Genomic DNA, 23,816 nt, shown 5'->3' with positions numbered 1-23,816 from the left:
TTGTTGTAATTTGTATTTTTCTGTGTTGCTGTATTCAGTGTGCCCCATTATGTACTCAAAGCTTAAAGAATTGTTGGGGGAATTGTTGTATCTCTTGGAGAGATGAGCAAGCAATGTTACTTGAATTCGAGGCAAAGTGGGCAGAAAGAAAAAGGGGGGATTGTGAGCTGGGGGTGAAATAAAACGGGTAAATGTTTCGAATTCATGTGAAGGGTAAATGTTTCAAATTCATGAGGTCGTACATGGGTCTCAACAGATGAAAGAAGAAATTAGAAAGATCGTAAGCCAAGCCCTCTAAGGGGGGGGGGCAGCAGAGAGGGTATAAAAGCTTTGAGCTGGTTTTGTTCAGGGTTCCTTCTTTTTACACGAAGGAACCTGCCTTTGCAAACGCGTTACAAATAAATCCTTTTCTTTGAACCATCAAACCTAGTTGATTGGAGTTCTTTTGGGAGGTGTTCCCACTGACAGTACCATATGCAGCACTCTAGGATCTTAAATTTATTTATTTCGTATGGCATAGCAGAATGCAGCATTCTGTCTACATATTTCGGCTGCTGGACCTAGGATCTTAAAGAAATGCTTTAATTGAAATGCGATTGGTATACAATAAAAAGATGTCTATTTGTTTCATTATGATCTGAAGCCCCAAAACAGTCCAACTGTATCTTCTTTATCTTTCCATTTCAGTCACTTACCATGGCTGTGATTCATTTATGTGTGGGTGCCGGTGAGAACTGAATATGTGGGTGTGGGCAAATATGGTGAGTTGGCTTGCCCACTCCCTCTTTAGGGTACAGCCATACCTGCTTTTGCCTGGGCTGTCCTGCCACCAGCTGGCTTGTTGGCTGGAAGCATTTGCTGAGAGCCAATTTGGCTCTGATGATGAAACTGAATTCCCACTTCTGTTTCACAGGAAGAAAGCTGAGCTTGAATTATCTAAGATTGCCAAATGTATGTCAGATCTGTAATTTTCCCAGGTCTATGATTTCAAAAAAGGGCTACATCCTTTGTTAGAATGCCTTTTCTGACGGTTCTGCCCTCTCTGCACTCCCAAACAGAAACAGCTCCATCCACATCACAGCAATCTGTTGCCTGATAATGTTTGCAGGGTTTTTAAAACTGATGTTTATCTAGCACTCAAAGGAATGCATCCTCCTACCCACCAGATTTCATTTGCAATCATCAGGACTCTTTCTCTGTTTCCTTTGACTGATTGAAGCTGGATATGAGAAGCCTGGAGGGTGCCTATCCAAGGATCCACCCTGTCACATGCTGGTGCTGCATCTTGTGCAAATTGGTTTTGCAAAATTGCTCAGTCTAGCTGGTGGTATGAAAACAGGAAGTTCACCACACTTAAGTTTCAAGTCCTCAACCTCCTCCTCGGATGCAATCAAAATTGCAAATGTTTGATGACAAAGAGTACCTTGAACTAATGACCCAACACTGAGATGCACATCTTCAAAAGTGTCTGTTCTTTCAGTGGTTCGGGAGACAAGAAATATGTATCATTTTGATGTGGCAATATAGTTTGCAGAAGAGATACAGAACAGGAGCAGGCTACCTTTTTAGACATTTTGAACACAGGTTGTATGCAGTCACAAAATAACTGTTATGGGGAGGAAGATTCACTAAGTTACTCCTATTGCATGGGCTCTGGAAAAAGTAGGGTCATGAAAACATCAGTGGATCACTAGCCTGCAATGAAATGCATACAGAAATGTTGTGAAACATTTCTTTGAAATGGAGGACCAAAATATTCCTTACTTAATAGACTTTAATAGAATTTGTTATAATTCTGACCTTGAAATGTTTATATCTATAGAAAACAACCTTTGTATATCATTTTTGGTGAGGCTATCAGTTGTAAGTCCACAATCAAACTGAAGTAAAAGCAGAGGAGATGTTTCTGTTTACAAACAGATAGTGAGATGGTCACATGCTGAATGGGTTCTGTTTGACCCTATCAGAGAAAATGACTATGTGATATGCTGTCAGTGCCCAGTAAGTTTGATTCACACGTTGTTATGGCACAACCATGTCATAATATTAAGTCTTCTCTATTAACAGAAGCACTCATTAGCTTATGTTCTTACCAATGTTTAAGGTCTTTACCAAGAAAATATTCCTTCCATGGGAAAGACGATCTATATGATTCATTGATAAACTGTTGACTCCATGTTATTCCAGACATATTTGAAACAAGAACTTCCACAGGAGAGCAAATTACTGGTCCATGCAACTAGTAGCCATGCCTCCAGCAATGGCCTATATACTTAATGCAGCAGAAGATGCCTCATGACAAATTATGTCAGTTTAGCAATTTCATAAAACAAAAACAAAATATAGTATCTATCATCTCAAAGAACTGTTTGCAGAACATTGAAAACAGACACATTTTAGAATATCATTCTGACCAGATCTTACTTTTATTTGGGCTCTGTGTGGCTACTGCAGCAGCATCTACCTTGCTCACACATGCACAAGCACACTTCCTCTAACATGGCCATGAGGAGGCCTTGAGAAATTTTGCTTTAGTTGGTTGTGTCATCTGCACTCAGCAAACAGTTGAATGTTGCTTCCTCCCCACACATGAAATCCACCCCTTCTAATCGGTGTACCTAAGAGTTGTCATGATGCTGCCACCAATTTTTCAGAATCAGAAATATTCATATTCTGTATTCAAGACTTACTTCTTCAAATGGAACTGCTACATCAGTTGTATGTCTGCTTTTAAGCAATTGCTGGATGGGATGAATCACAGACTGAGATGGGGACAATGCACTCTTGGACCTCTCCTGGGTGGTACTCTGATCCTTAATAATGTTTAAAAAGCAGTTCTAGCACCATATCAGGGTCTTATGTATTGAATGAAATGGACTCTGACCTGCCTTTCTCCTGGTTTGTATTTTCACGCAAGGGTCTTTGGCTCCATAGTCTTTTTAAGCTTCAATATCAAAAGGAATTATACAATGCATACTGTTTCTCTTCTTCAGTAATAGTGGGATGGATGGATAGATGCATAGATTTTCAACATTTTCTCTACTGAGTCTTGTGTTAGTGGAGAATAATACATAGAAACATTGTTTTCCATGTCCAATCTCAATAGTTTGGATTAAGAAATCTTTTAAGATACTACATAGAATCTCTCAAATAACGCTCAAAATAATATGTTCTGGATTTTAAAATATTGTCAGGAGGGAATGTAATAGAAAATGAGGTATGGCACCTTATTTCTCTTCTGAAGCTCAATTTATATCTTGGCATAGGCTGAATTGCCTGGACCTGGGTTGAAATCCCATCCATAAGTTCTAGCACTAAACCTGAGCATTTTCCAACAGATGAGGATACTGTACAGAAGAAAAGAAAAAAGATCAACTATTTTTGCTGAAAATCCTCTACTTAGCAGTGGAAGGGAGATTTTTTTTTTTTAATCGCATACCAAGTGCGTTCTTGGAACTCTACTATATCTGGGAAGGCCACATATATGTGAAACTGAAATGGACTAGCAGGGCTTAACATCTTTTACAAAGAGGGTAGTCTCTCCCAGAAACCTTTTGAAAATTTGTTGATGCTTCCTGATGACAGACTGCCATTTTGTATATGGGTTGATCTATTATTCTTTATTATTATTTCCCATATTCTAGGACAAGGGTTGAAAACATTATCTATACTAAATAATCATCTGTCACAAATTAAGCCCCTTGAACACATCATTTTGCCTTTTAATTTGTCCTTCATTTGAAGAAGAAAAACCTCACTGTTTCTTTCATCCCCACAGTTGCTTCAGGATGCCAAAATACCATTGAACTACCTAGAAAAGACATTAATGTTCCATTTTAAGCTTCCTCCCTTTCTATTCATTTACTATCAGTCCTTCCAAGAAAATGTTTGAGACTAACATTTTGGTGAGAAAAGGCTTCTGTTGTCTATTTTGCCAATAACTCTCAATTAATGTCTGAAGCAGCCAACAATAATAAAACAAACAAAACCATCAGTGCAAAATACAAAAACAAGACATAAACAAGCAAATTACAAGGATCATAATAAAGAAAATAATTGAAAAGGAAGTGCTATTTTAAAGGAATCACTGTCTTGGACAGGGACCTAGTAATATGAAAGAGCCTGCCAACCTCCCCCAGAAAGGAAAAAGATGTATCTGTAAGCTGCATCTGGTCATTTTCTCTCCGCCACCCCTCCCCATAATACATTTATATTTCTTGTACTCCAGAAGGTCTGTTTGGAGGTTTTATGTATTTCCTTCTTTTCAAAAGTACAGTTCTGTATCTTTCTTTATACATATTAGTTCACTGAATATGTAAAAACCACTGTCTTATGGATGGATGGGTTCCAAATTGATTGAGATCTCATTAATTGAGTTTGTCATTACTGTATACAAACAGGGCCTGCAACAAATTCTTTCAGTGTTTTCCCATATATGAAAACAAATGCTCTTTTTCAGGGGTATGCCCCCATTTTCAGGATTCCAGTCAGTGCAGAATAGGAGACTTGGATGGAAAAAAAGATCTGAAAAGGTTATGTTTTAAATTCATCAGTTTTCCCTTCCTATGTTAAAAAAAAAAATGCTTCTAGCACTAAACCTGAGCATTTTCCAACAGATGAGGATACTGTACAGAAGAAAAGGAAAAAGATCAACTATTTTTGCTGAAATTCCTCTACTTAGCAGTGGGAGAGATTTTTTTTTTTTTTTAATCGCATGCCAAGTGCGTTCTTGGTCCTCAGTGAGGAAGACACTTCCTCACTGAGGACCAAGAACCATAGAAATACTCCAGCTGGAAAAGCTGAAAGATAAAATGTCCAGAATAGAGAAAAAGTGGAAGGAAAGATCAAATGCAAGTAACCCAAGTAAATAATTGCTTCCAAATGGGAGAACAGCAGAAAGGCTACTGCTTTTCAACAAAACGTTCGTGGCCTGACAATCAAATGGCAGTGGTTGGCTATTTGTTTTAATTAGCTTTTATCCATTTATAAAACATGCATATGCCATAATCGGGCTCCCATTAAAAAGCCAATGGCTTAGGCTTATAAGCATAAAGCATCAATACAACGAAATAACGTTCACAGCCAAAACAAAAGAGAAACTAAACCAGCACTAGATCAAAAATGACGCGCAGAAAAATGCCTGGCAACGTAAAAATTGATCTTTTTTTAAGGGGGGGAACAACAAAAGACCTCCGGATCGCCACGAGCACCCCACCCCGTGCAATGTGGTTTCAAGCAGAATCACCGGCTTTGGGGTTTGCTTTCGGTAGCTGCCCAAAGAGGACGCCCTGCATTATTTCAGGGTGTTGTGTTGTTTCGGTGCAAATAGGGTGCTCTGGGGAGGAGATTCCGGTCAGCCTTCCCAGAACTATAAAAGGCCCCCCTCTTGTCATCGCAGCCTCCCCAAAGGGCGCAGGAACCCCAGCCTCTCAGAGGTCGTAGCACAACCTTTCCCGAGGCCGTAGCCCGGGCGCAGCCCGCGAGAACCGCAGCGCCCCAGACCGACGGGCGGTGATATGCAGATCAGCTGGGCGCTGATAGGTGATTCCCGGGCTCTCCTCCACCTTGGCTCCGCCCCTCGCGGCAGCTTTTTATAAACAGGCGGCGCTCCGGACAGCCCTGCAGAGTTTTGGTTGGGAGCGTTGGCTTGGGGTAGAGGGGCGGCAGCGAGAGGCTGACGAGGGTGGTGGGCGCCTTGCTGGGCACCTTTTCTCGGCGTGTGGCTCTTGGCCTCTGCCTGAGCATAAGGCCATTGCTTTCCAACTTCAGCTACAGTGATAGCTAAGTTTGGAAAGACCAAACAGAGGGAAGCCGTTGCGTCCTCCTGCACCCCTTCTAGTCCCCAGAATCACCTCCGTGTCTCTGTTCCCTCTCTCTCTCTCGTACACTTCCACCTCCCTCTCTGTTGCCTCTGCGCCTGAAAGGGTCCGACAGCCGCAGCAACTGAGCGAAAAAGGAGACAAGAGGTGACCGCTGATCGCCATGGCTCGGTCAGCGACAGAACAACAAAACAGCCGCGGGTGCTGCGGTGAGTGCGAGCAGCCGGTGGGCTGGGCTTGAGGAAACGCGAAGCTGGCGGGGCTGTCGAGTGTCCGCGCCGTGCAGGAAGGGCGGACGCGCGGCTTAAACTGGGCGAAGCATGTGGACCGAGTGCGCGCATCGCGTAGGGCAGGCGCTCCCGATTGGGATCGGAACGCGCGGCGCGAGCGGGGATCCTGTGCGGTGCGTAGAAGGATGGAGGGGCGGGGGGGGGGGCGCCCAGCCTGCACCAGGAAGGAACGAAAAAAAGGAAGCACAAACCGAGTATCAAGTGGACGGTCAGGAGGAGAAGAGGGCTCTTCCGATTGGGCGAAATTGAGACTCCGGGCATATGGGAACCTCAGTTCTTTTAGAAATTGGGTTTAAATAATATAAGGGTGCTGGAGCTGAGGGGATGGCGCCATGGGAACTCTTGCTCTCGTGACAAAAGAGAATGCTTTAGAGCAAGCGCTGATGGACTGTTACAAGGCATGACATTCGTGTGCAGAATGATATAAATGAGATTAAATGTGCTGCACAGTAGAAAAATACCAGTGTATATAGAGCTGCAGGTAGATTGGGCTATCTACATGTTGTATGATTTGGAATATTTTTCTCCTGTTACCTTTACCAAATGGGACATTTTCTGCCAGAAAATCGACTTTATACAGTTGTTTTTATGTCCTTTGGACAACTTTCTACATAAAAATAGCCAGTAGGTGAAGCCCAGTTATCCCAGGATCAGTCTTATCCATACATATCAGTCTTATTGGTCCGTTGTAAAGGACCTGTCCTGTCATTCTGTTGTGGAGTAGCTGAACCAACTTCATGAATTTCCTTGGGCATCCATTATATCTCAGGATGATCCAGAGAGTCTCCCTGTTTACAGTGTCAAATGCCTTTGTCAGGGCAATGAAGGTAGAGTAAAGAGGCTTGTTCAGCTCGATGCACTTCTCCTGGACTTGCCTCATGGCAAGTATCATGTCTGCTATACTCTGTTCTGGCCAAAAGCCACACTGCGCCTCTGGGAGGTTCCTTTCCGAGGCAGTGACAAATCTGTTCAGGAGAATCTGGGCAAAGATCTTGCCTGTGATGGACAGTAGTGAGATATCCCTGTAATTTCCACAGTCTGATTTGCTTCCCTTATTCCTATAGAGAGCCACAATGACAGCATTGCAGAAGTCGTCAGGCATCTCCTCTGTGGACCAAATGTCTTCCAAGATGTCTTGGAAAACCTATAAGGCATTTGGGTCCAGTGCTTTATAGATCTCAGCAGGAATGCCATCCTGACCTGTGGCTTTATTTGAGTTCATCTGCAAGATCACTTTCTCGACCTCATCAGTGGCACCAGTCTTATCCATCCCAGGATCAGTTATCCATCCATGACTGGAGAGCGGCCCTTCCAAATTTATGTATAGCACCAATAAATAAAAAATATTGATGGAGGATACGTGGACATGGAAGTGGGAGTAATGGAGATGTTGCCAAGATCAGTGGCCCATAATATGTTAACCAGCAAAAATTGTATTAAAGCAGTTAAGAAACTTACAATTAAAGGAGGGCAAGTATTTCTTGAAATACTGACATTAGTGGGTAACTGTCAAGCTACTTCAATATTAGAAGTAAAATATCACATTCAAATTTAATTCTTTAAAGAAAGACACTGAACAGTGATGGTCAATAATTTACAGGGCATAGGTCAATGTGTTCATTGCAGTGCTTTGTTCTTTCTGTACTAGAATCCTGTATTGGCTATTTGACATCTGCAAAAGTCCTCCTATACTTTGGACATGCCCTGTCCACTTGGGTAAGTGAAATAAAACCACAGAAATTCTGCATTTGATTTGAGGATAATGGTAGTTGATCTGTATTATAATTCTGTACATGTACATTTCTATTATTATATTATTTAGCAAAAATACATCTGCTAAATTATGCTCTGGCATAGTAAGCCTAAATTGTGAAAAAGCTCCTATGGGATACTACAATCCATAATACTACAATTAGGATCAGAGCCTGGACTTTCTAATTTATGGTGTAAAACCCATGCTTTGCTGATTTTAAAGAATGTTGCACAGTTGTTTGATGTTAGGTCCAGATGCAGCCATATTTAAGGGTGGACCCCTTGAAATTGATGGAACCTTAACTCCATCATTATGAACTTGTTCCTTTGGTTTCAGTATGTCTACTTCAGAAGTCACTGGCTGGACTCAACCTATTGAGGACAAAATAAAATGAACTCTGCATCTCATTTTAGGCACTTTTATTCCATTTGACAAGTTCCCATTTTTTCAAGTAATACTTGCAGCTCAGCCATCAATAATGAATTTAACCCTCTTTTAATAACTTTTGATATTCTGTGGATAAAAAGTTCAAGGTTTTGTACTGCAAATAGAAACTACTTCTAGAAATTAATTGTTTAAGAACTTGGATTTGTATCACAATGTTGAGGAAGCAGAGCTGTCTTAAAATCAGATAGGGTATGTGACATTTCTAAGCAACAGTTTAAAATAGCAGTTGGCCACCTTTATGTTAGCTTAACTATTTTTTTTAGCGTTACATTGATTGTTACATTGATTGTTATGAATTCTTGCCCATCAATGTTTAACAATAAATCTTATATTCTTCAGAATATTTGTGAACTTTAGAAGAGTATCTGTTTTAAGGTAGATTGAAATATTCACTCACTGCATCTTCTCCTGCACTGTTTTATATTTGCATAAATATTTGTTTATTCTTTCACTACAGTAGTAAATGAGTTTACATGACAAAATATCTGATTGGTGACTATGTCAGACTTAAGAAAAAATACATTTTTTCATTTACTTAATGTACTTTATCCTTCTTTTCTACTTTAAGATACTCAAGTAGTAAATTAGAAATAACGTTCAAAATATATCTTATATTTAAAGTTATGATTTAAAATGTTGTATAGGCAAGAGAGATAGAGATAGAAATACTGTTATACTTAGCTTGATGAACCTAGCAACTGCATTTTGATTTTAATCTGGCTTGCTTGTAAAGTGGCCAGTTATTGTAAGAACTTGCTGTAAAAGCATTGTATATACTTCTACTATTCCTGTTCAGCTGTCTGTCAGGGATAGTGGCTCTTGGTTTAAGTAGATACGGTCATCCTCATTAAGATCTCCAAAAAGTCACTATCATGTGGTCATAATCATAAAAACCTGTTCCTAAGCTGACCCGAAAAATAGGGTTTTTAATCAGTTTTTCATATGCAGAATTGAAATTAATAATAAAAACTACAACAATAGTATCATTTCTCCAAGTGCTTAGAGAAATAATAAATAATAATAATAATAATAATAATAGAAAAACAGTCCTCATCCAGAAATCCTTATAAAAAGTGCCTGATTTTGCATATGTTGCCAAATGTGAGAATACTATTGCCATTCAAATATACTAACATACTGTATGTTGTTGACACAGGTGTGTTCAGCTTGAGCCAGCTTCTCTGGATGAACATCTGTCCAACTGTCCAGTTGTTTTCAAATTTCTTATTTGATTGGCTCTTGATTTAATGAATTATACGACTAGTACTGTGATCCAATAAGGAATCAAGCATTACTTATTTCACTGGGTTTGCCTTTGGGAATTTAGGATTATGGTATAACTTTAAAGGGTTATATAGTTTGTATGATGCCAGAATATACAAAATTTCCTGGCATAATTCATTAATAGTAGCTTATACCCATTTATAATTATATTTTCTGCCTAAGTCATTTTTTTCTTTCTTAAGTAGAAAGCAAACAGGCAAATAAATACTTTCGTAAAGTAGCTGACCTTTTATAACCCATTAGCTTAAATTAAGTATATAAATACTGCAACTTCAGTATCATTATTGCAGATTTAGTTATTAACTTGGTTATTAATTAGGAAGCAAGGAAGTCTTGCTAGAACTCAAAGTAGCGTGCTTAGTCCTTGAGAAATTTGAGTTAAAAACTGTGGTTTCCACTTCATGGCAAAGTCAAAAGTCATTACATTTTCAGAACCTAATGAATCTATGCAGTGAGCAGTGTTGCTTCCTTATTAGACCAGTGGTAACTACATTAAACTGTAGTCAGTTCATATACTATGCAAAAGCAAACCCAAAACTGAAGAGTCCATTCAAAGACAGTTGATGTTAACGGTGACTTCATGATAAACCTACCTAATCAGCCCAAATACTATATTCCCAACTTATATTTGCCAGTGTACACTGAAATAAATTTAGGAGTGCACATGGACCAATTTCATATATTTTACAACATTTGGATTGATTCCTTTTTTTAATAAGAACTTTATTAATTTTCAAAGTATAATTAAAATACAAAAAATAGAGTACAGAAAAGCTAGAGCATAGAACTAAAGAAAAAAGAAAAAACTATAAAAGTGCAAGCAGATAGAAAACAGAAAGTGACTTCCTACTTTCTCTAACACAGATATGAATAAGTTTACAAATATAATCTCTTACCATTGATTAAACTTTAGTAACATTTCTATCAAAACATACCATTTAATCACTAAAACCCAAAATCAAGGCTTCATTTTTTTCTAACACAAGCAAGTAATCTAAAAGTGGTTGCCAAATAGAGATAAATCCAGAAACAGTATTTTCTCTTATTAAGAGCTGTTAACTTAGCCATTTGGGCCAAATCCATCAGTTTAATAATCCAGTCTTCCACTGTAGGTATTTGTGGATCTTTCCATTGTTGTGCATATAAAAGTCTTGCTGCTGTTATCATATATAAAAGCAAAGTCCCATGTTGTTCCTCAAGTTCCTTCTCCATCAAACCCAAGAGAAACAGTTCTGGTTTTGTTTTTTGTTTTTTTGGTAAGTCCACCTGAGGATCTTTTGAATAATAACACATATTTGATCCCAAAACTTTTTGGCCTTCTCACAAGTTCACCAAAGATGATAAAAAGTTCCTTCACCCTGTAAACATTTCCAACAAATATTCGTTACACCATTATACATTTTGGACAACTTATCAGGGGTTAAATACCAAGGATACATCATTTTATAAAAATTCTCTTTTAAGGTGTAATTCAAAGTAAATTTCAAACCTTTGTTCCACATATTTTCCCATTGCTCCAACATAATATTATATCTAAAATTCTTAGCCCATTTAATCATACATTCTTCAACATATTCACCTTCCAAATTCATCTGTAACAACAAATGTTTGTAATGTTTATCATTTGAACAAGTTCCATCCCAAATTGAGTTGTTTCATTAACAAATTTAAAGTTCTTTTTATCCCCTTTAAAACATTCTAACAGTTGCACATAAGTAAACCAATGACATGCAAAACCATCCAATGCTAGCATTTCCCTTGTTTTAAGTTTCAGATCACCCTCTTCAAAGTTTGACAAATCTTTATAATTTAACCAACCTGTTCCTCCCACATTTTCTCTTCTAACAAATGCTTCTTGAGGTAACAACCAGAATGGTACATTAGGAGACAATCTTACCTTATATTTATTCCAAACCCTCAGTATGGCACTCCTAACAAAGTGATTTTTGAAATCATTACTAACTTTAACTTTATCATACCACAAGTAGGCGTGCCACCCAAATCTCAGTTCATAACATTTGGGTTGATTCCTGATGAGGCATTTATACTGCAAACCCCTTGCCTTATTCTCAGAAGGTTATGAGAGGTCCAGGTAACATGGCATTCCATTTGTAATCCTGTCTTTGCTCAACACTAATTTTGTCCTCTCCCTGAGAATCTATTGGAATAGCTGAACAGAGTCTTCAGATTAATAGTGCCCTCTTGTTTTCCAGAGTTTATGATCACTAGATGGTCATCTCTTTGTTCTATGGTTGCTTGTATTAAGGCATTTAAATATGGGCAACTTTGGTATTATCATTAGTTACTGGATTTTCTGTTTTTAACAAAAGGGGAAAAATGTGTGCAAAGCATGTAGACATGCATGCACACATGCAGACAGGCTGCTAAAATATGAACACTGCAAAATAAAGGGCCATTCAGGATACCAACTGACCAGTCTTGTTTGATCCTTGTCGGTTCATTCAATGATTTGACGAGGTACTGAGTTAATGGAAATCAGAATCAATAGCACTTATTATGGAGAATTCCCAATGTTTGCAATCTAGGTTTGCTAGGAAGATTGCAGATCCTTATAGAAAACTGTATTCCTATATTTCCAGTGGCAGACTCAATGGAGCCACTGGAAATATAGGAATACAATAGAGCAAGCAGCCTTTCTATATATTTATTTTCCATAATAGCATAATAAGTATATGGACATTTGAAGGCTCAGGATTTGAAGGCTAATCTGAGTTTACATTTTATCAGCCTTGCTAGGAGAATGCCATTATTTCTACTAAATTAACACTGTGATTTGTTAGTTTATGTAAAAGATGAAATCTAGTCTATTTCAAGCACCATTATTATAATTTCATGGCTTCCATAAAATTAATGTGTTATATGCAACATATTTAGGGACATAGAAAGGGTTAGCCAGGTGGTAAGTTCATTCCTCTTCATCTACACAGTGTTTGAACATTTCCTCATGTGAAGGGGATCTCAGCATGTGACATAATACAGGGAGATTAATTAAAGGGGGAGTTGGAATCATATCCTTCAGGAGTTGGAGATGTCTCAGTACAAATTGGGGGGGAGGGTCATTGCATGCAGAGGACCTTCAGCGAGTAGTGATGCTGACTGGGATACTGAACTTAAGAAGTGGCAATAAATGCCTTGGAAATTCAACACCCAAGAAAAAGCTTATTTTAGTGACAGTGTCATTAGGTTGTCACCTAAAATTCTTGTGTGTTTCGAGTTTAATTCCTGTATTTTCCATAGACAGAACAATAGAATGCTAACAGCAAAACTGATTGTATCAGAGCTAATTATCATCTGGGACTTGTAAGAAAAACCAAGCCCCAAAGTTGACAGAACAGTCATTCCTGCCAGCCTAATCATTATGAGATTCTTCATTCTGCTAGCGACGACTGGGGTAGATTATCAGTGAGGCAGGATGCAAGTCTCAAGACAATCTTTTCCAGGATGATAAGTTCCAAGTATTTTGGGATTCACACCTTCCAGTGGTCATGCAATCCAGAGTTATTAATGTTACAATTGTGGGATTGGTTGGGTGTTATTTATTTGTTTGTTTATACAGATATTTATATACCGTCCTACTTCAAAGTAGGGAAAGTTTACAGTACAACACAAATAAAAACAGTAAATATAATATATAATATATAATATAAATAACAAAAATTATAATTACCAAAAGTCTACACAGGGCCACCACCTGCACTGAAAGCTTGTCAGAAGTGGATAGTTTTATTGTCAAATGAAAAGAGAACAAGGTGAAGGCACCCTGTACCTCAGAGAGCAAGGTGCTCCCTAGCAAGGAACCATTACTGAGAAAGCACACCTCTAGGCCCTCATTCCATTCATATGTACATCATTGATGATACTGGCAGATGGCCTCCCCTAGTAGATGTTAATATTAATTGGTGAATTATGTATATCAATACAATATAAACTGATATATGTGATATAAACCCACCCCCTATACTATAGCTGGAGAACAGGCCTTATATATAAAAGCTTCTGTTTCTGGTTAATATATCAGTATGTCTTGCTGTTTAATTGATTTTTATTTTGAATGCTCTGTATCACCTTGTAATCTGTCCAAAGATCTCTGATTATTTGCAGATTAAAACCATGACAAATAATACATATCGTATGCATTCTAGGGAGATCGTATGTGGCATTTTGCGGTGTCTGTCTTCCTGGTTGAACTGTATGGGAACAGTTTGCTCCTAACTGCTGTTTATGGATTGGTGGTGGCAGGATCAGTTCTTCTCCTAGGTGCCATTATTGGAGATTGGGTTGACAAGAATTCAAGGCTCAAAGGTTAGTAGTATCATAGTTCCTAACTGAAGGATATCTGCACATAATAATGGAAATCTAAATCACAAAAAAAAACCCAACACAAAATTTGCTGAAACAATTGGACCTTTTCTCTTTAATGCAAATTTTAAGGGTTACACCTGCATCCACTGCCAAAACAAAAACAAAAACTGATTGTGCTGTTAACACTGATGTAAGGGATTGTACAGTAAGTGGGTCATTCAGAATGGCTACACAAATAACAAATGGGCTGCCCAGTTATATCTGTGTTTACTTATTCTTTAAGAATTACAGGCTTCACTGGGAGTTACTCCATGATGAGGCATGACTCTGTAGGACCTGCAAGTACTTTAGAATAGTAATTTCAGGTGTTTATTAAATATGCACAGTAGGGACGCTACCTCATACTTTAGTAGCTTCTGTAATTATGTTATGTACTCTTCAGAATTAATATGTCTAAGTTATTAGTATGTCTTAAGCCTTGTCTAAGTATTTGACTAAATGCTCTACAAATAATTTTCTGGTCTACACAAAGCTAATTTCAAATAATTAGCGCCCATTAGATGTAAGTGTCAGCTACAGAAACTGGGTGTTTCTTCCTTGGTGGTAGCTTTAGCAATTTGAAAATGATGCCTTCACGTCAAGGAGGGAACGTCTGTTGTTTAGTGCTGTTTGAGCACTAAGGCAAAGGATGAATTTCTTACTCTCTTGTACTTGATGGTAAGTCTACATTTAGCGCATTGGCCTAAAAAAAGTTGCCTGCCTTGAAAACAGTGGTAAACAATTTGCTTTATAAATGATACTTTAAAGATAGACTGAAATATTTCCTATTTCAAGTATTGACTTCATGTACCCTTTCCCTTCTTTTTCTCCTAAACAGTAGCCCAGACATCCTTAATTGTGCAGAATGCGTCAGTCATTTTGTGTGGCATCCTTCTGATGATTGTCTTCCTGTTTAAAACACAGCTTTTAAACTTGTATCAAGGATGGCTTCTTGTAAGTGCACAGAACTTAAAAACATTTATAAACATGTACAAAGTCTTTTGTTCTCAGCTTTTCTCAAAAAAAATACATTGATGTTTTGTGGTCAGCTTCGAGCTCTAGGTAGGTTTTTAATCCATTTTAAGCTTTGGTGTTTATTAACTGTCCATGTGTATGCAGTCATCTCCCTTTACTGCAGTAAAGCCAGACCTGATTGCCTTAACAGTTTCATGTTAGTACAGTGTGAGTATCAGTAGCAAAGAATTACAGGTCACAGATCTAGATGTAATACCTGATTCTGAAAGAGCGAGAGATCTGGACTTCAAAAAATTCAGACAGCCACTGTTTTCTGTATCATGGCGTCTAGTGGTCATCTTTGCAACCAGCCCTGCTAACCTTAAGCAGAAGAATTATATCAAGCTAGGCTGTGGCTTATTATAACTGTGGTTTGTTAACTAAGCCACAGTGGCTCATTTTGCCTATTACACTAAGCCATATACCATGGTTAATCACAGTTAGCTGTGTTTATAAATGTAAAGTATCTCAACCAGGTTCACTGTAGAATAATTACAGGGGTTGAATCCAGATAACTGTCCATGGAAGGAAATGGCAGGATCTGGATTTCCTGTCTCCTCTCACCCCAGCTAGTCCCCAGAGAGCCCCACAAATGCTGCCTTATAGTTAGAGCAACCTAGGAATAGAACACAGGGCCACAAAGATTCTAAGGAAGAAGAAAACAGGAGAAGAGTCTCTGTTTTTCTTCAAAGTTGCATCCTCCCACATGAAAACAGATCTCATTCAGCAAGGTCTCTAAATCCTGGATAAGTTTTGGAAGAGGACTTTGGGGCTGTGGGTTAAAGAAAGAGTAGGGAGATCTGTTTATGCCTGCTCCCTACGTGGCCAGATATCTAGAGGCAACTCCATGTAAAATTACAATTCAGCTATTCAAGAGAGAACATTGGTTTAAATAGGGGGGAAAGGCCTGTACTTTCTTGCCTTTTGCATAAACATTTCTTTCCATTCCCACAGACCTTCTGCTATATTCTAGTCATCACAATAGCGAACGTTGCAAATTTGGCCAGTACAGCCACAGCAATCACCATACAGAGGGACTGGGTTGTTGTCGTTGCTGGTGACAATAGAAGCACATTAGCAGGTCTGGTATATTTGGTTTTGCTTACCTTAAGTTATTTTATTCTATGGGATTGGGTTAAAAAAAGTGAACTTGGTGCATTTTGCTGGGTTGCAGCATTTGTGAGAACATGGGTTTAGATTTCTTTTCCGGTCCTTTTTTCCTAATTTGAATGAAGCACAGATTAGAGATTTACATACTTTGTATGAACAAGAAGTCAACTGTAAACCAATTATTGCTTCATCAAGGCTTAGCAAACAAATTGTATTTACTCCTTAAAATACTATTTTGTCACTTTTTTGCTACAACAGTATTGTTTACATTGGAAGGAAAAGAGTTATGTTCAGTCAGTCAGTCAATCAATTCATATAGCTGCCCACTCAACATGCAACTCAGGTAGGTGTATACAAAAACAACGAATAGTGATCATCCAAAGAATAAAATATAATCAATTACATTGTGCTAAAAACAGCTCAAACAATTCAAAATAACTAATCAAGAGAGGCTCACAAAACCTCCTGACCCAATGCCTGGTAGAGAAACCAGGTCATCAGAGCCTTTCAGCAGGCAGGCAGGATTGGGGCCATCTGGAGGAATGCTGTTCCATGGGGCAGAAAGGCACATCTCCTGGGTCCCACCAAAAGACTCTGCTTAAGTGATGGAACCTGGACCATGCCCACCCTATCAGATGACATCAGACAGACAGAGGTAATTGGAGGCAGGCAATCCTGCAAATAACCAGGCCCCTTCTACTTCTACCAAACTAAATGAGTTCGTGCCACATCTTCTATAGAAAGAAAAATAGATTCTGGTGCAAACTGACAGCAGCAGCCTTATATTCTGCTCCTAAGCATTTGGAAGTTGCAATGGGAAGTGGATCAGGACTGAAACAGAAGTAATGTGCTTCAAATTATCCCACAGATATTTATAGTCAAAACGAAAAGTCCAAATGACTCTCAGACATACATTAAATCACAACTAATTGTTACATAGCATTGTGCCAACTTCTTTGTGTTCTATATTTTCATTCTGATTTGCAAAAATCATTCATTAAGAATAATGTGTATTTATGTGGGCATATGGTATCCAGCTGTTCCATTTTAAAAAAATGCTCTGGAACTTTCCAGCAGCTTTCCAGTGCAGACATGAGCATGTACAAGGGAGGCTAAATAACAAAATGGGTATGATAGCATCATCACACAAATACCTCAATTACCTACTTTTATCAGATATTAGGATGTAAATACTTAAGGGTAACATTTGCCTTGATGATGCCACTGTGCATCCATCATCATCTGAACATCACTGCATTTTTTTTTCTTTTTGATCACAGTAAGAAAACCAAAACAGTACACAACCAGATACAGTAATCCACATTATAAGGAAAAAACCTATATGATCTGGATGCATGAAAACCACTTTCTCATAGCATCCAAAGGAACAAGCTCAGTGTCAGTTAAACTTCTTGGAGGAGGAAGTTCCAAAGCCAGAATGACTTATTTATTAAAGTTTATATTTCAGTAGCTATATCATAACCTATGCAGAGATGTTTACAAGATCAAGAATATATTGCTATGATCATTAATCAAGTGGTCCAGTTTTCCAGGCAGACTTTGTTTATGAGGTGGAAAGGGAACAGATAATTAAAATTGTTTCCAGTTTTCTATTTAAAATAAGTTACATGTTTCATAGGCTCACGCAATATTTACTGCAGGATGGTACCATTTCACACCATAGGTAGGTAGTGAAATGTTGCTATGCTCCTAAAAATATTTCCAATATACATATGTAAGAGGAATGGTTAGATTAGTAGTAACTAGTAGACTACTGAGACTAGGGGAAATTGTGTATTTTTCGTATATAACAGCATGTTTATTTCTATTTGCAGTCAACCCAAAATGTTGAATGGTATGAGCTTTAAGATGGATAAAAGAATATGCTTATTATGCAATACTAGTTAAATGCTAGAATTTGTTGAAACAAGATGTGATGATAACATACAAAATATTAACTTTCTGGTTCAGGGCTAGCATGGGTAAGAAAACATTAAGATAAGTGTAATATCTCTGCATCCAATGATACTTGTTTAGAATAAATGTTAGTACTTTTGTGAGTGAATGTGCACAAATACTTGCTTTTATAGTTGTGCGATTTATTTAACATATTTTTATATAGCCCTCTAGGAAGATTTATGAAACAATATAAGTATCTAAGCACATATTCATAATAGCAGAACACATGCTAAGCCAGATATTTATGCAACCATGTTTACAAAGTTAAAAGCAAGTGTAAAATTAGACAAAAACCCAGAACATCAGTCAGGGAAGAATAGAAATAATGCCAAGATTTTAAAAAACACTAAAATTATAACTACAAAACCTAAAAAAACAGGAAAAGGTTGCCTCCCCCCCAAAAGGTTGCAATGTTTTATTGCATTATAAGATGTGAATAATACATTATTAAATATATATATTAGCTGGGTACAGTGGTATTAGCTAGAAATTGTTCACACTATGATAGTTTAGATAAAGTTGAACCTTTAAAGATAAAAAAATAGTTTATGTTAATGTGGAACATAATTTCTAAAATGTTGATAAATATAAGGTTGCTTGAGTTGTACAAAAGGCACCAGGAAGCTACTCTCAAGACTGCCTGGCATCATGTAGGTGCAGCACACAAAAGAGAATTATTTTGTGTGACGTGGTCAAGTACTAACTTTTGCATTGCCTTATAGATATGAATGCTACTATACGAAGGATTGACCAGCTGACCAACATCTTGGCTCCGATGGCTGTGGGACAAATAATGACCTTTGGATCACCTGTGATAGGTTGTGCATTCATTTCTGGCTGGAACTTGATTTCCATGTGTATAGAATATACACTGCTCTTGAAAGTGTACAAGAAGACTCCTGCTTTGGCTCACAAGGCTGGTTCAAAGGTTGAAGAGTCAGAACTGAAGCAACTCAATGCACAGAAAGGTAACAGGATTCCAGAAGTTGTCTTTGATCAAACATCAGTGACAGATAGCAATCTTCTGCGTACTCTGTTGAAATTTGAGTTTGGCTGAGTTAATTATTCACTTTGTTTCCTTATAATTCTTTATGTATTGCGCTTTTAATAATCCATTCTGAGGTTTGGAAAAGACAATAAGGCAATGGCAGTGCTTTGGCATGAAGAGTTTATCTGACATACCAAAACCCTAGGCCAGAGGGCAGAAAATAGGAAAGAGACGCATTTGGTGCTTTCCTACATTCTTTTTCTTTCTAATGGAGGGGAAAAAACCTTTCCCACTGTATGCAGTGGGAAGGAGTTTTTAGATGTCAGTCAAGTGTTTAGAACCTGCTCTGACTGACGACAGAGCTCTCAAGTTCCTTGCTAAAAACATGTCTGTTGTTAATTGGTGCAAATTGGTTTGCTTGGGCGGGCAATCCTTATCTGCTCTTTCTTTCCACAGATGGTGAACTGAAGGCCACAGAAGGAGCTCAGTTAATTCACAAGAAAGAAAACACAGTTTCTGAGCCTGAACAGGAAAACATTAGCTGTCTTTCTCGTATGGCCGAGCCCTTCAGCACATTCCGTGATGGATGGGTTTCCTACTATAACCAGTCAGTGTTCCTTGCAGGCCTGGCCCTGGCATTCCTTTACATGACTGTCCTTGGCTTTGACTGTATTACTACTGGTTATGCATACACTCAGGGACTGAGTGGCTCCACTTTAAGCCTCTTAATGGGAGCCTCTGCCATAACTGGAATTCTGGGAACTGTAGCCTTCACTTGGCTGCGTAACAAATGTGGGTTAATTCGCACAGGCATCATCTCTGGAATAGCCCAGCTGTCCTCTCTGGTTTTGTGTGTGATCTCAGTGTTCACACCAGGAAGTCCTTTGGATCTGACTGTTTCCCCATTCACTGACATCAGCGCTAGGTTGTTTGCAAGCAGTCCATTACCCACCATGTCTCCTGATGGTGATCTCCTTGAAATGCCTTTTACCACTGAAATGCCTGCTTTGGTCAACGCAACATCTTCTGATCCAGGATTAGCTCCCAGCCCAGTGTCTCTCATCTCTGTTAGCCTTCTGTTTGCAGGAGTCATCGCAGCAAGAGTTGGTATGTTAACATTCCTGTATAAAATACTCATAGTACTCCTTTGAATACAAGTCTATACTTCTGTGGTAGTTGTAGAATCTTTCATAAATCACATATTAATTCTAGCTTTCCAGTCTGGTCTCTAGACATAGTTGGATTACAATTTATGATGTATTGGATTGCAACTTCTAGAATTTCTAGGCAGCTGAACATTCCAGGCTTTGCCTCCCCCCCCCCCTGCCCCCAAACACAGTTGAAGAAGACTTTATTGGCAAAAAGCTTTTAACACCATGTACCTTTGAATGGCTGCTCAGAAGCAAATCTTGCCACATTCAGTGGAAAAAAATTGGGCATGGGAATGTAGCCTAAATTTTCTTATTCTCATAAACAAATCCAAGATAAGTAGAATGGACTAAAATTATAAATCTCAAATGGATTTAGCGATGCAGAAAAAACACATCGTTGCTGAGTATATGTATGTACATACATTGACTTGTAACCTGCACTGCAGAAAGAAGGAGATTGCAAGTATTTATGTATTTTCATATTCCGGCCTCTCTCCACCAGCAGAACTGTGCTGACTGGAAGCCTGGAGCAGAATTGTCCCAATGTGTATATTTACAAAATGGGATGGCAAGGTTAGCTGAAAAGAAGAGGATTTGTTGGAAGTATAGAGATCTGTGCTTATTTAACAAGTGTTCTTCTGCTTCTCCTGCCCCTGCTTCAGCTGGGATTAAATATCATTTTTTTCCATTTTGTTTGCTTTTTATAGGCCTGTGGTCTTTTGACCTGACAGTCACACAGTTGCTTCAAGAAAATGTGATAGAGTCTGAGAGAGGTATCATAAATGGTGTCCAGAACTCAATGAATTACCTTCTGGATCTGCTGCATTTCATCATGGTTATTCTGGCTCCTAACCCTGAAGCTTTTGGACTGTTGGTAATCATTTCCGTTTCCTTCGTTGCAATGGGTCACATCATGTACTTCCGTTTTGCCCATAAAAGCTTGGGGAGGAACGTCTTTCTTTGCTGTACTCCTGAGCTAAAGTCAGTTGCCAATGATTCTCCAAATTCTGAGGAATGCAGTGCATAGAGGATTTTGCCTCCTCCGAGTGTTTTTTCCAGTCCAAGTTGACTGGTGTGCTTTACTATGGGTCAGAGGCAGCCAAGGTGGTTCTTTCCAGCAGCCAAGCCCATGACCTACCTTGTTTTCCTTTGCCCTTGGGCAGGTAACCAGGTATGGATTTTTACTGGTTGCAAGAGACACACTTTTTTATGTAAGAGGATATCTCAAGGGTTAAAGGTTAACTACAAAACAAAAAAAAAGGCAGTTGAGCTAGAAGGACATGATTCTGATTCTTTTCAGAAACACAATTTCTGTTGATTCAAATAGGGTAGAGATTGAAATAATTAAACAAAATATTGACTTATATGTAAAACGCTGCATGAGAAAATGTTACTTTTCTCATGCAGCATAGATGTACGTTTTTTTCTCTTTTAAAAGAAATGTGATGAAAATATTATACAAATGAATGACGACGACGTTTATTGATCGATAAAGCTCTAAAACGTGCCTTTAAACAGACAAGACCTCTTTTCTGTGATGTTGCTTCTGGTTCAGTTTTGAAGAAACATCTGGGTTATTTTAGTATATTATCTGAATAAGAAATAATGCAAAATAGTGTAGAATATATATGTAGCACTTCCTAGGAACCAAGATTAACCTAGCATAAACCGAAGCTATTTATATAATACAGTCTAGCATTGTAAAGCATAAGGGGGGAGTATTTTTGGTTTTATAAATTTTCTGTAGCATACTTACTAAGCCTTGGTTTCATAGTTTTAGAGGCCAAATATATGAAGTGAGAGAACTAGATTGTATGTATGTGTGTTAATGAGAGAGAGTGAAGGAGAATAAAGAAAAGAAAGATACAATCGCTTTCTTCCAAAATTATTTAAATGATTTAAAACATAAGCTGAAAATTGCAATCACTTATTTTACAGTAGCCCCCCCTAATATCAGGAAGAAATCAAGAATACGCCACAAGTAACTTCATATAAAACCCATTTCAAATGAATGGGAATTGACAAAAAATTAATTGGTTTCCCAGATGAACCATGACACATTCTGTGTGCATTTGTGTGTGTGTCTGCATTATGTGTGTCAGCAATTTGAAGAAATGAGATGAAACATGAGTGTAATTTGTGAGTAAATGATTAATAATCTAACATGATTAAAATGTAAAAAGCATGTCCCTGATCACAGATCTACATCTGCAAAAGCAACTTGCATCCACAGGGATGTGTAGGAGGATTGTTCCTATCAAGCAGCTTCATGTTAGTGCTGGTGTTGACAACTCTAAGTGCATGTTGGGGCAAGCTTTTGGTGAAGACTGGCAGTGATGCACACCTGCTCAGTGGCAGAACACTGTATAAACTCACGTCTCTATGTTCTGCCTGCAGTTTGGGGTTCTACTGTGCTAGTCAGCCTGCGTGGTTGCACTTGGAAGGATGTTAGGCGTGCAGAGCCCTGCTTCACTTACACTGGTCAATTGGGACACATCTGTATAGCTTTAAATGTTTTACAGAGCTGATACCCTTATGCACTCTTCCTTGTTTTTTAAAAAAAGAACCTTTTAGACCCTAGCTTAATAGAAAAACGGTATTTTAAATAAGTTGTGGTTGGTTTGGTGTGTGTGTTTTTTTAAAAAAAACCTTGTTATTGTAAAAGAAAACATTGATAATCCGTAGTGACTGACAATGCCATGTATGTATGAAATGCTTCTGGAGTCCTTTTTATGGTATACAGGAATGGGTGCAATGCTTTTTATGGTAACATTCATGCACTTTTGTGGAAATTGCAGTAATAATGCTACAAGCACTTTGCTTTCAAATAGAATTGAATCCTCTTTACTGTACTCCGGAGTTTTTCTAATGTAATTTTAAACTTCTGTTGTTAAATATTTGTTAAATATTTGTATGCATAAATATAAACTATTTTTCACATTTTTGCCTTTTCTTCATTTGGGGAATATATTTTGCACACATGATGCAGTTAATCCCATATGTGAAATTAAGTGGCAGTGCACAAGACCCGTGTTTAGAATTTTCTCCAGAACTGTTAAACTGACACTGAATTTTATACACAAATAAAACGAAGATACGAATGCTTCCAGCATAATGAATTATACACAAGTCTTGGATTGATTTGAGATATTGGCAGTTTGAAAGCAAAACAAACAAAAATCCTGTATTCTGAATGTTATAGTTCATTGTTGCATATATTTAATACAGCATCCACAAACTCCATCGCTTTTTTGATGTTATGAACAGAGTCACTCTCTTGAGTGAGATGGGTGGGGAATAAATTTGATTGATTGACTGATAAATAAATAAATAAATGACAAGATCGTAGTCAGCCAGCTTGTGATGGAAAACTTCCTGGAAGAATAACTCAAGAGGATAAATACATAGTTACTTTGTTCATCGTATTTGGGTTCTACCCACAGCACCAAAGCATACTTGGATTGGACATTTCATGCTACTCGGAAATGTACATTGAATGGCTAATGTTTTGCCTTATTAAGAGGGATTGTAGTATGTTCACCCAGTGTTTCTCCAATGATAACTAATGTGTGGAGAAGAAACATATAATCTGGAAACATACGTTTTGGGAGACATGATTGGCCTGTTTTTATAGCATGT

The 23,816-nt window shown here is 38.2% G+C and overlaps 1 protein-coding gene across 1 annotated transcript; it reads left to right on the top strand.

Annotated features, from left to right (window-relative positions):
* Positions 1–5,645: 5,645 nt before the first annotated feature.
* Positions 5,646–23,117, top strand: SLC40A1 (solute carrier family 40 member 1). Its single transcript, XM_063318080.1, has 8 exons — positions 5,646–6,028; positions 7,758–7,825; positions 13,757–13,916; positions 14,794–14,909; positions 15,924–16,050; positions 18,761–19,006; positions 19,483–20,133; positions 20,885–23,117. Exons 1-8 carry the CDS (start codon positions 5,983–5,985, stop codon positions 21,202–21,204), a joined length of 1,734 nt encoding a protein of 577 aa, XP_063174150.1. The 5' UTR covers positions 5,646–5,982; the 3' UTR covers positions 21,205–23,117.
* Positions 23,118–23,816: the final 699 nt, after the last annotated feature.

This window comes from Candoia aspera, chromosome 1 (assembly GCF_035149785.1).
Source record: "Candoia aspera isolate rCanAsp1 chromosome 1, rCanAsp1.hap2, whole genome shotgun sequence".
NCBI lineage: Eukaryota > Metazoa > Chordata > Lepidosauria > Squamata > Boidae > Candoia > Candoia aspera.
This window is presented reverse-complemented; position numbering and strand designations above follow the sequence as displayed.

Bases quoted from the DNA above. Each gene is read 5' to 3' on its own strand.
- SLC40A1 (XM_063318080.1), top strand. From the start codon at position 5,983: ATGGCTCGGTCAGCGACAGAACAACAAAACAGCCGCGGGTGCTGCG. The intron at 7,826-13,756 runs GTAAGTGAAATA...TATGCATTCTAG, and splicing joins GACATGCCCTGTCCACTTGG to GGAGATCGTATGTGGCATTT. The intron at 16,051-18,760 runs GTCTGGTATATT...ATTGCCTTATAG, and splicing joins CAATAGAAGCACATTAGCAG to ATATGAATGCTACTATACGA.